The sequence below is a fragment of the Limanda limanda genome, chromosome 1 (genome assembly GCF_963576545.1).
Source record: "Limanda limanda chromosome 1, fLimLim1.1, whole genome shotgun sequence".
NCBI lineage: Eukaryota > Metazoa > Chordata > Actinopteri > Pleuronectiformes > Pleuronectidae > Limanda > Limanda limanda.
Window position 1 is genome coordinate 30,040,336 of NC_083636.1, and position 12,877 is coordinate 30,053,212.

Genomic DNA, 12,877 nt, shown 5'->3' on the forward strand with positions numbered 1-12,877 from the left:
CCATCTGGTCTGGGAGTGAGTCAGGTCCTGAGGGTTGCGGCCGAGAGAAAGATGTCTGGGCTACTGTTGTCACCTTGCAGGCAAAATTCTAGAAAAAATAGGTCATTGTTGAGAATAGATTTTTGCAAGAATTGAACTATCAGTTTTTCTGTCTGACTTGCTTCAATTTTAAATTACTATGTGTGTCCCTTCCAAAATATTAGTCAACCAAAGAATAGATATGTTTCAAGACAGTAATGTCAAATTATTATTGGTGGGTCAAGAAAGAAAAGACCAAACGTTTACATTCCACCATGCAGATCTTTTATAAAACACCATTGACACTGTGTGTAGAGGTGTCATAATATTGATACGACCCACAGAGCAACATCAGTAAAAACATGAATAATCTAAAGACTGACACACCCACCTCTGACATCACACAAACTATCAAAGTGGACAATGAAGCTGAAACAGTCTGCAGCACTTAAAGACGCACTGGTTCCTGTCAGTGGTTTAGGTCTGGCAAGGTAATGTACAGAGGTCCTGAAGAGCATAACACAACAGCAAAGCACATATCACAACAGCAAATAACAAATCACAGAACACAACAACAAATCACAAAACACATTGGCAAATCAAAAATACAGCGGCACTAACTTCAAAGGTACCTGTTAATGACGAGGGTTGTCGCTAGTTTTACTGTGCAATGTGTTGTACTTGCGGTAGTGTTTTGTGTCTTTTGATTGGCTGTTGTGTTTTCTTGTTTGCAGATGGATAGATTTGCCTTTGTGTTTTGTGTTTTGCCAGTGTGCTTTCTTATTTTTGGTTGTGATTTTATATTGGCTGTTGTGTATTTTTGGATTTGCTGTTGTGTATTTTTTGGATTTACCACACTGCTGAAAACTCTTAAATAATGCTGAAAATGCAAAAAAAAAATAACGGGACAAAAAAATTGCTGAGCGGAGGATTTTTATAACCTCTATTTACACCATGTCATCTTATCGTGACACTCTCTTTTTTCTGCTTAATTGAAATCTCAGATTTGCGGATGTAGTGATTGTGCAGGTGAAGGAGAGCGTGACCTTGTCCTCTGGCTGAATTATAACGGAGCATCTTACTGAGTGCGCGTCCCCGTGTGCCAGGCGGAGAAAAGGCGCATCCTCCTCCATTTAGATTTCAGTCACGCAGCTTTGCTCACATCGGAGATGGAGCATGCGGGATCCGTGTGTCTTCTCTCTCTCTCGCGGCTCGCATCAGCTATTTAAACCCGAATGCATCTTCTTTATCTGATTAAGTCATTCAGGATTTATTCTGGACAATAACAACCTGGATTGTTTGCCTGCGACTGCACCTCCTCGTCGTTTTTTCTCCCGTCCAGCTGTTTACAACATCTGCAGCAGCCTATATCACACACACGCACACACACACACACACACACACACACACACACACACACACACACACACACACACACACACACACACACACACACACAGACACCGACAAATCCAGGGTTTATTCTAGGCAGGCTCGGATGCAGAGCCGTGGACGGCTGCTGACACATTGCGATGCTTCTCCTCTGGCAGCGGTGATGTGATGGCGTGAGGGGCAGTGAGCTGAAGCCCAGTGAGGAGGAGGAGGAGGTGAGGGACGATGCCCGGTGCAGCGGGCACAGGACACCTGCCAGCCCGGCCCTGAATGCAGCGGAGAGAGACACCTTAGCGGGTGTCCCCACCTTCAGCCCTGGATGCTGCGCCGCAGGATGGGATACGCCGACCCCTCGTCGGGTAAAGACATTCTCGGCAATCGCTCCCTTTGTTTCATATTCATTTGCGCCTTCGGCCTCGTCACGTTACTGCAGCAGATCCTCTACGGGAAGAACTACATCAAGAAGTAAGTGTTGTTTCCGTGCAGCGGCCATTGACTAAACACAGGCAATTAGAGCGCATGCACGCAGGCCTTGCTGTTCAGAGTTATCCACGCTGTAATGATTATAACCCGATTTGAAAAAAAATGCATGTTTTCATAGCTTCCATTGATCCCAATGAATAACCGAATGTTGGTCGAACAATAGGCCAGTGATTGATGAGCTGATGGTGTTCAGTCTACATGTGGGGGGCGCATGGGGGGGGGGGGGGGGGGGGGGGGGGGGAGACAAGGTCTTATGGCTGAAAAGAACAAAAGCAATTAACCATCCATTTTTCTTTCCCAGTAGAAACAGTTTCCATCGGATTTCTTTTTTTTGATATTTTCTGAAAGCAAGGCATCACATTCATACCATACACAGTGCTCCAGCTCGTGTATGGTAATGGTCCCCCCCCCCCCCTTTCTTTTCCCTCAAAGATTTTATATTTTATATTTTTACGTTTCAGCCTTTCTTGACTGGTAGTAGCCTACATCTGACAGAGCATCAGAAAATCATACTGCAACTGAAAGCTCCTGGAACTGATGATGATGACAGATATGGGGTTAAGATGATGTGTATTTCTTATTCCCCCCCCCCTCCCCCTACATCCCCTTATAAATAAATAATTTCCCCCTACCAGGCTGCTGCACACACAGCCACTGCAGAGCCAAGTTTTATAACAGCTCTGCAACAGTAGTAGTATTTAACTCCCGGATGCATGGCTCTCGAGCTGAATCCTGCTTGATGGTTTCCACCCATTTGAACCAGTTAAAAATTTCAGGCCCATGTCATTTTTTTTTTTTTATATACATTCTGCGAAAATGTCAGTGTGAGACGAGCAGATGCTGAGAAGCCGGGATGTCTGATCTTTAGGTGGTTTATGAAGAACACACCTAAACCTCACCTCAAACGAAAGAAGCAATTAGAAAAACTTCACCCCACCCCCCCACGTCCAGATAGTTGACACTCAGCACATATATGCTTCCTCCAAAGCAAACATACATGTGCTGCAATCTGAACAGCTCCCCCACGGCGAAACCCTCCCCCTTTCTCCCACCCTGCTGGGCTGCTCAGGATACTCAATGTGGATTCATGGCATCCTGACCTCTGCAGGGAGATGCATGAATCCAGACCTGACACACATGCACACACAGAGGCACACACACAGGCACACACACCTATATGCTCTGTGCTCTTACTCGCTCCTGGTGCTCGGCCTAGGAGCGATTGGGGGGGAACAAGCCACGCGACAAAAACCAGTGGGCTCAGCGGCAGCCATTTTGCTACAGTCTGTCTGCACACACACCCCAGTGCGAGAGGGAGAGAGAGAGAGAGAGAGAGAAGAGGGGGTGCTGAGTGTGCTTTCATGCTTTTGTGTTTGCGTGTGCATGTGTGTGTGTGTGTGCGTGTGTGTGTGTGTGTTTGTGTATGATGCAGAGTGAGAGGGAGAAGCGACGTCATCTTACGACATCTTTCCAAGCGTAAACAATCAGAAGTTGATGCCACATGGGTTCGGCCGCACCCTGATTCTTCCTCAGGCCTGGGACCATGCGCTCCCGTTTCTGGGCAACACAGGCATAAAAATACATTTATCTTAACTTGAGTTAACAGAGACATCTTGACTGGACTTGCAGCTGAGGAGACATTTGGGTGCTGTAAGTGAGAGAAAGCTCAGGGAGTCATATTTGGGGCTTAATTTGTCATAAATCTCATCCATTCATCCCAGAAGATCAGGAGATGGCAAAGGTCCCTCCTCTAAATGCATGAGGGTCCCGTTGTACTTGATAGATTTGACCACGAATCTGGCCGTTGAGTGTCACAAATCCACTCCCCTGCCCCTCTGTGCTGACACCAGGGTGAACTTCTGTCGGATTTTAAGGTTGCACCTGGAGGAACAAGCAGGGAGCTTATTAAAGGATAACAATGAGTGGCACACTTCTTCTGTGCTGGCAGACATATTCACTTTCAGCTGTAATGACTTGAAGAGGGTGAGATCTAAAAATAGAGGGAGGAATGCCAAGGGCCTCAGGGTGGGAGCAATCATCCTGAAAGTAGCGGTTTTGAAATTAAGTGCATGTGGATGAGTCATTATCAATTCATTATCGTTATGATTTATCTGTAGATCTATAAAACCTCAAAAATTCAAAATTTCCTAAATCAAAAAATCTTGGCATCTCTACCAATTAACTTATTTATACACAAGTCTTTCTTGCTGCCTTATGTAAGTGGACTGTATGTCCTCAGCAGCTCAGTGTCTTTCTCCAACATGCTGTTGACAGAGCTGTATCCAAATATATAGATTTTTCGTCCATAAGAGTGCATATTTCATAATTTATAAGTGACTGCACCATTTACCAAAGTGATTCCCTGCTATAAGTCCATGCAAAGCAGAAACAAGATAGAGTCGGTGAGGAGATAACGTCTGTTCATTTCCTGTTTTGATAAGGACAGGAAGTCCTTGATGGTACCAGGAAATACCTCTGGACATACACTAAGTACTAAGTAGTCATCTGGATCAATGGGCCTGGCCTATACCCTTATAAAAACCAGAGCCACAGAATTCAATATTACAAAAGTCCTAACTGCTTTCAAGTCCCATTAACAGCGCTCCAGGGTAGAATCAAAGATCGTTAGTGCTTCGGAGCAACTTTGTGTCTGTTGTTTGTCCAATTTAATGCTGAGATTACGGACCTCGTAATCGAGTCAATGGGAGATAAATGGGCTCTTAATGCTTGCATGCAAGATCAGATGCAGTAACATGAGATTGATTACACTTTTATTGGAGGCCACATTAATGGAAAATATCAGTACTTAACAATCTTGATGCTATTAATCAACCAGGAGGCACATTGATTTGTTGGTGATTATCTATTTTATAGCATAAGTGACCACATTATGTTACTGTGATTCTCTTTTCTGTCCTATTTCAGGCACATAGCCTAAAGCCATGGACAGATGTCTCTCAGCATGAGCTGTTCTGTTCTGTTCTGTTTTGTTCTGCAGTCGCTTGTTAAAGGGAAGATGGAGCGGCTCCAGAGAAGCCAAGTGGGCCTGCAGATCAGTGTAGACATGCTCTCGGGAATGAATGCTCGACCACATTATGCACCCAGAGAGGCTCTTTGGGTTCGATCTCTCTGCTAAATTTAGCACGACGCCTACAGAGTACTCACAATTATGACTCACACATGAATAGCTGCATATTAATCAGTCACATAATAGGAAGAGTTGTCCAGTTGTGTAATATATTTTTCTTATTCTTATTACAAATCCAATGAAAAGACTGACCAATGATACATTTATACCCTTCTATATAGTAATACACCCTCACTTTAACCCTATTTTAAGTCCAACCTAACGTACCCTGTCTTAATTCTGTAAATAAAAGCGTAGTCAGCAGCAGAATATAGTCCCCAGCAAATAGACAATTTGAGTAATGTTTGTAACAACTTGCAGAGCTCAGCTGCTTTGGGAAATGACTGAACCTTAAAAAAAAAAAAGAAACAGTGTTTGTCGCCAGTTATTTCGACGGCATTGTTGATTTTGCTGCTTTTTTTAGGATTTGCTGACAGCAACAAAACTGTAGAATATTACCAGCCGCTCCAAAATAAATATGTCTTATTGCTTTTTATTTGGTTGCCTATGTGTTGTTCTCCTCCCAGAGGAGACTAAACATCAATAAGGACTTGAAAACAGGATGCAAACACAAACTGGGGCCCCTCATCTCTCTGGAATTAGTTTCTTTATTCAGAAGAATGTGAGTTTAAGAAGCACCTGCACCAAATGATCTCCTCTGTCAGAGATATCCTGACTTTAACCATATTATAATATAGGTCAAGCTCCAGTCGATCCTATTCCCATTAATACAACCATAGAATTGTTTTCTGTGGAGATTGGCCCAATGTTTTTTGTCACACATACTCAAACTGATATTCTCATGTATGTATAATCGGGGCTGTGGTGTCCAGGTCCAGGCTGAAGTGATGGTCTAAATTGGCCACTTTATAGCATCTACGCTTGGCAAATCCGTTGGCATCTCCTCAGAAGCGACTTGACATTTGCAGAAACATTGGCAGCGATTATTGTTCCGCCCATTAAATCGCAGCGATGATAATATATTGAAGTACAAGTGTTACACTCCTGGAGGCCAATGCTGCAGAGTGCGATTGTTTGAATAACACACAGGACGATGGCGACAGCCCAGCAGATCATAAATTCAACAATTCAAACCCCAGTGTCATTCTAAATCCATTCCAAGCATGTTTGATGTCACATTATGAATGTTTCTCTTAAGCCAAAAAAGTTGGTTCCCCTTAATGTATATATATATACATATATGTGTGTGTGTGTGTGTGTGTGTGCGTGTGTGCGTGTGTTTGAGCTGTGAGTTCTGTGAGTGGACACATGGGCTTGGTTATATGTGTTTGACATTTGCACCAAAAGGACAATAAATCCCAAATAAACTGACTCATTTTCTTACTAGTGCGCAACAGTTTAGCCGACTCAAAGGGGACGAGACAGGAAATTGGACCGGTCCCGTCAATTTCTCGGATGACGGACCGCTGAAGCCTGCCAGAAATGGAAGGAAAAGGTACCTTTCCAGCGTGACTGACTACACAACACATCTGAGAGAAGGGAGTGTGAGAAGCAAACAGACAGACAGACAGATAGAGGAAAAGGACAACACAAGTTTTAGATCCAAGTTTGACGGCCCAGCCCTGCATGCGTGGACTGGGCCGCTGTTTAATGCCCATCATTCTCCTGTGTAGATGCTTTTAGACACACACTGCATCACATTTGGTCCAACACATCTAGGCCAACACAACTCTTCTTTTCATTACTTGACTTATTTTGAATTTCTGCAGGTTGAGGAAGTGAGCAGGGCTACATTACCCATTTAACTCTAACTTAACCTGTCTGCATGTCGACAGATGTTTCCGTCAGAATATTCAGCCAGATTCAAAGATCTCCGTAGTAGTCACACCCTGCATAGCCGGTATTAAGAAGAAAAAAAAACGCTCTCAAAGGTAGGCCAGTTTGAAGGTTTTCTTTTGTAGTCTTTTTTCTCACAGAAACCCAAGAATGCCTCTTTCTTTTTCATTAGTCTGAAAGGTATAAACTCTCATATTTTGTTCAGTGGTGGTTGCACTTCAGATTTGCTCTTGCATGTTGTCTGATCCCGTCCACCTCGTAACCCCAGTTCCCCCGAACCCCCACCACCCACCCACTCCCCCCGCCAGAAGCTGGTTGAAACCACGGTCTGTCGCTGCACTGGCTTCCCCTCGTTACCTCTGTGTACCATCCAGCACCCATTTCCAAATGCCTTGTTCTCCTCAACCTGTGTTTCATGTGTTCTGCACAGCTCTGTGTGTATGCCATGTACATAGTGTGGACACTACTCTCTGCTCCCCTCTTTTTCTCCCCTTCTCACATCTGCATTGTCTCTCCCTGCGACCTGGATCTACCCCCTTTTTTCCACTTGACTTTCCTTGCTACAAGAAGACAGGAAGGTGCCAGATTTAACCCCCTCCCTCCCCCCCAAAGTTCCAAATCCTCATCGAGGATGTCCCTATGGCAAAAAAAATGAAAAAGATGCAGGTTTAGTTCTTTCTCATCCCAGATTGGTTTGGAACCAGCATTAAATGGTTCACCCTGGCTGCCATTAGAGATGAAATTCATCTCTTACTGAAGCAAACACAGAACACTTGCAAAGGTTTCGTCATCTTAGCTAAAACAAGCATGAATAGTCCTCATTCAAAGTGTCACATATAATTATCTAGGACAGAGGTTGCTCTCAGTAAAACCTAAGAAATATACTGCATCATCAGGTGGATGTAGACAACCAGTTTCATCGCTCTTTATTTGTATAATTTCATCCCAGCAACTTCTTCCTTTTATTGCATCCCTCCATTGTATTGCTCGTTCTTTTATCATCATTATTTATTTTAAAACTCGCCTCATTTACCTCCACAGCCACAGGTAATATGTTTCTATTTGATTCATCTTTGAAAACACCACACTGCATTTAATCTCTCTGACAAATACCAACATTTGTTCCGACAAGTTCATCCCGCAGTTGCTGCCATTTTGGCATTAATTCCCATTTTTCTCAAATGGTTATGTTCTACCTTTTCTTTTGATCGTCTTTAACATAAAATTAACACAGACAAAATCAAATAATCTTTTAGTTTGTATCATTCATTAAGCAACACATTTCGAATTGAAACTGGATCAATGCAAATTTCCCAGCCTTATCAGAAACTCCTTCCCACAGACGACACCTTTGACGCATCAAATCAAATTCCTTCCTCTCTTCTTTTAAACTTCGTCCCAACCACTTCAACGTTAGTTGAAAATGTAAAATTCCAAAAGTCTTGCCTCTTCTCTGATTACCTGTTTGCATGGCCATCTGTGTAAATGTTTACGTATCAAAATATCAGGTAATCAGCCATTGAGTCACTCTGCAGCACAATGTATATACAATAATAACTTTGTGCAATTAGCTATACAGATTTGTACATTTAAAATATTAATTATAACATTCTGCCTGACAATAAATCACAGACCCTCTCATACTCATATCCACCAGATACTACACATCTAATCCACCATTTAACAAGCTTGTCTTTTAAATTAATACACATCACATATGAATCATGGAATAATGGTGTTAAATCATGTTAGTTCTCATCATGACCTTTAAGATAAGGTAAAATATGAGAGGTGTTGTTTCTCTTCATCCAGTTTAACATTGGTTTAGACTAAGATGTAAAAGAATCTGGTGCAAGTGTCAACTAAACCGTTTCCTTCTCTCCTGTTGCATCCGTTGCATCACTTGTGTCATGTGTCATCCCACAGTGCTACTCTGATATTCTTCTATTTCATTAAGTCACTCTATAGATTTTTTTTATTGAACAAAAATAATGTTTTGCTTTATTATGTACTTTAAGCACACTATTTGTAATATATTGCATCTTATCTCTGTGGTTTGTTGTTAATTTTGTAGATTCTCTTGTGTCTAAGGAGAAGTTTAGGCAGGCGATGACTGTGTCTATCCCACCAGGTATCTGGATAACTATGATGGCTCCTTTGAGTACAACTCCACTGCATGCAGGGAGCTCAGGCAGGAGATTATGGATGTCAAAGTCCTGACAATGTGAGTTTGCACCTGTGATATAGACAATGGTGGAAAACGTTTTTTTCATTTAGAATGAATGTTTATTTTTTCCGGAGGTGATCCCATCAGGTAGGTAAAGAGAAAAAAATCCGTATGTATTCATAGGTTGTATGAATAAACCTCATTTCCCAAATTAAATAAATATCAAATATATTTCATGAAGCAAATTATGTTATAAATCCTAAATTTAGTACCTTTTAATTACCTTTAAAATTCCTCAATGATTATTGAGTGATAAAGTGGCAGAGATTATATAATAGATAGCACTCAGTACAGCGTATACCTTTACCAAGGCCAAATAGTCCCATTAAATACAATCAAGCAGCACCAATTGATATCACTTCCCCAAAAGCGCCTTACTTTTTTTTCTTTACTTAAGATCCATTAATTATTTCCTGGGAAACTTAAAATGTCCAATAAAGTGAAAAACAATTCAATTGATTGGCGTACGCACCAAAATTCAATGGGTTTTGTCCAGTATAGAGCAATTATCTCCACCAAGGCTAACACCCTATCTCACCATGTTAGATATCCCCCACCCCTCCTACAAAATTACATGAAGTTCAGTTGACTAGTTTTTGTGTAATCCTGCTGACAAACAGGCAAACACAGTGGAAAACATAACCTCCATGACGGAGGTAATAAACAGCAAACAACAAGTTACAGGTCCACACACTTGAAACTTTAACTGCATCACACTATAAATAACATTTCTACATCATGCAGGAGATAAATGGCCCGATTCATTGCACTCCTCAATCAGCCAGTCATGCTCACGACAGTCTGAGCAGGATATTTCCTCTGGTATGAATATGAACATTGTCCAGTGACCTTTTATGCATGTCCCTCAGGCGGTCAAAGTTTATTATCAGACACATTCTGGGCGCCTGATGAACGGCTGTGAGCCACACTGGCCGTGGCAGAGAACAGCCGCTGTCCCTCTGCCAGAGCGACCGAACTAATGGTGCCACTCAGCCGCTCAGAGCAAATCCCATCTCCCAGTCATCTCAAGAGGGATGACATCTCAAGGACAAGCTATTTAAGGACGACGATGGAGCCACTACCTTTGTGTTAATGAGTCTAGATCCAGTGGTGCCGCCATGCCCACAGTTATCCCCACAAATTTTCTCTCCCCTTGTTTGTCTTCCCCTGTTGTTTCCTTGATGCTTCTTCAATTTACTACCCCTGTAGAGACATGGGTAAACGGATAATTCATGGCCATGGGTATCGTTCCTCATTCCACAAGTCTCTCTGCCTGTCTGCCAGGGTGAAAACCTCTGACCTGTTTGAGAGGTGGCGGAACCTGCAGGTGTGTAAGTGGGAGCAGAACAAGGAGGAGGCCAGCAACTTCAAGTAAGAACCACACAGTGTCGGAATGTCTCATTCATTCAATCTCATACATGGCGTCATTTCAAAAACACACTTCCAAAGAAAGCTGACTGTTTCATTTTTAATCTTAAGTATTTGCTGTTTTTTATTACTTTATTCATTCTGGGAAAAGCCTTTTTTGCCATTTGTTATTTTATTTCTCTTTTTATTTTATTTGTAGTCTTAATTATTGTTAAGTTTATTAAGATTAATATTATTGAAAAACCTCAGTTTGTTTACTGCACACAAGTCTTAGCTTTTTCTGTTGTGTGTTGGGTTCACATATCGCTCAAAAACATTTCTATTTACAGTCGTTTCACATTTACTGGTTTATTAAAAGCAAATTGTTAATTAATACTATTTTTGAAATAATGACATTACTGACGATTGCTACTCCTGTTAGGTTTTCAAAGTCTCTAGTTATAAAACATGGTTAAATACAAATTATTTTCTTATTTTGTCTACGTCTGATTGGTTTCTAAAGTAATTATTATAAAGCATTGCACGTCGCAAATCCAAATCAATCTTGTTTGGATTTGATGCTGTTGCAATTTTATAAGAATGATTTAACTGAGGCTTAATTAATCCCAAACATAATTGAAGTATCTATGTAGGACAGAATTCGGCACATGTTTTTGCCTGTAAATGACTTTTCAGTAAACAAAGTGAATATATGTAGAAATAATCTCTCATTTAGTTTAATAATGCTTTCTGTTGATTGCTGTATGATTTTTTTACTGCCCTCATTTAAATGTGGAAACCCAATCTGAAACAAATATGAGCTTGACCACCTCAATAATTTGATTATGTGGTACTTATTTAAGTTATAATATTAATTAATATATATATTTAAAATTAAAAAAGTGCACAGTGTTGGGGTCTGTATGATCCTTATGATCCTAAAGTTGATATTGTGATGCTGCTCCTAGTCGCCGGAGATGAAACTAACTCTGACTGTTCTCTGGTGTCTCCCTGAAGGATGTCTCTGTCTCGCTGCTGTAACGCTCCTTCCTTCCTGTTCACCACCAAGAGGAACACACCTTCAGGCACCAAGCTGCGGTACGAGGTGGACACCAGTGGTATCCTCCCCATCACCACAGAGGTCTTTAAGATGTTCCCTGATGTGAGTCCATAACCTGCGTGATATACTGTACAATCCCATATGAGCTGTTTAGGTGTCTATAACCTATCGTTACAATTACACAATACTACCTGGTGCTACGATCTGTTTGATTTTGAAGTGCCCTCTTGTCTGACATTAATACAACATGTCTGCTTCCTGCAGGATATGCCATATTCCAAATCGCAGTACAAGAAATGTGCTGTCATTGGAAATGGCGGCATCATCAAGAACAGCAAGTGTGGAAAGCAAATCGATTCAGCAGATTTTGTATTTAGGTACGCGGCATATAATCCTTCAACTAGGACAATAGTCTTAATCAGACCCTGTCATTTAACAGCAGTTTCTGATTACTTTAAGCCCAACAAGAATAAACAATCAGCATTTATGTGAGAGCTGCAGTATGATAAACACATTTATTTTTTCTCATTAATAGCAATTTGATTGTGATTGGAAAATAAAATGTTTCTCTTAGCTTGACCAAAATATACATTGTAATTGTAACATTTATAATGGAATAAAAAACAATAATCCTGATCACATCTATTTTGAAATGAATTGTGCATCTCTGTATATATTTGCTAAGTTTTAAGTGAATCAAGTCAACTTGAAAACCTTCTAACTCTATTGTCTTTTTCTCCAGGTGCAACATCCCACCCATTGTTGAGAAGTACTCAGCGGATGTTGGCACTAAAACAGATCTGGTGACAATAAATCCGAGCATTATTACTGAGAGGTACTGTAGATATGAGTCAGAGCGGGGATTCAGATCTCTCTCTCACTCTGTGTGTGTGTCTTTGTGTGTCTTTGTGCAGTCCTCTTCTCCTTTGGTTTTGGTCAATTCACATTATGCCTTCTCTGCAGATTTCAGAAGCTGGAGAAATGGCGACGTCCGTTTTACGAAGTCCTCCAGAACTACGAGAACTCCTCGGTGGTGCTTCCAGCCTTCTACAACACCCGCAACACAGACGTCTCTTTCAGGGTCAAATACATGCTGGACGACTTCGACTCGCAGCGAGGCGTGTTCTTCTTCCACCCGCAGTACCTGCTCAACGTGCAGCGCTTCTGGGCGGTGCAGGGCGTCCGGGCCAAGAGGCTCAGCAGCGGCCTGATGCTCGTGACCGCCGCCCTGGAGATGTGCGAGGAGGTTCACCTCTACGGCTTCTGGGCGTTCCCCATGAACCCCTCCGGCATCTTCATCACCCACCATTACTACGACAACGTCAAGCCACGGCCGGGCTTCCACGCCATGCCTCACGAGATTTTCAACTTCATTCACATGCATACTCGCGGGATCCTCCACGTGCACACGGGGCAGTGCACGTGA

The 12,877-nt window shown here is 42.0% G+C and overlaps 1 protein-coding gene across 2 annotated transcripts; it reads left to right on the top strand.

Moving 5' to 3' along the window:
- Positions 1–1,729: 1,729 nt before the first annotated feature.
- On the top strand, positions 1,730–12,877 carry st8sia5 (ST8 alpha-N-acetyl-neuraminide alpha-2,8-sialyltransferase 5). Of its 2 annotated transcripts, XM_061078673.1 has the most exons (9): positions 1,730–1,875; positions 6,369–6,476; positions 6,817–6,912; positions 8,949–9,041; positions 10,329–10,415; positions 11,409–11,553; positions 11,716–11,828; positions 12,194–12,286; positions 12,415–12,877. In XM_061078673.1, exons 1-9 carry the CDS (start codon positions 1,730–1,732, stop codon positions 12,875–12,877), a joined length of 1,344 nt encoding a protein of 447 aa, XP_060934656.1. The 2 variants fall into 2 exon arrangements, with proteins under 2 accessions (XP_060934656.1, XP_060934663.1); XM_061078680.1 differs by lacking the exons at positions 6,369–6,476; positions 6,817–6,912.

Bases quoted from the DNA above. Each gene is read 5' to 3' on its own strand.
- st8sia5 (XM_061078673.1), top strand. From the start codon at position 1,730: ATGCTGCGCCGCAGGATGGGATACGCCGACCCCTCGTCGGGTAAAGAC. The intron at 9,042-10,328 runs GTGAGTTTGCAC...CCTGTCTGCCAG, and splicing joins GATGTCAAAGTCCTGACAAT to GGTGAAAACCTCTGACCTGT. The intron at 10,416-11,408 runs GTAAGAACCACA...GTCTCCCTGAAG, and splicing joins GAGGAGGCCAGCAACTTCAA to GATGTCTCTGTCTCGCTGCT.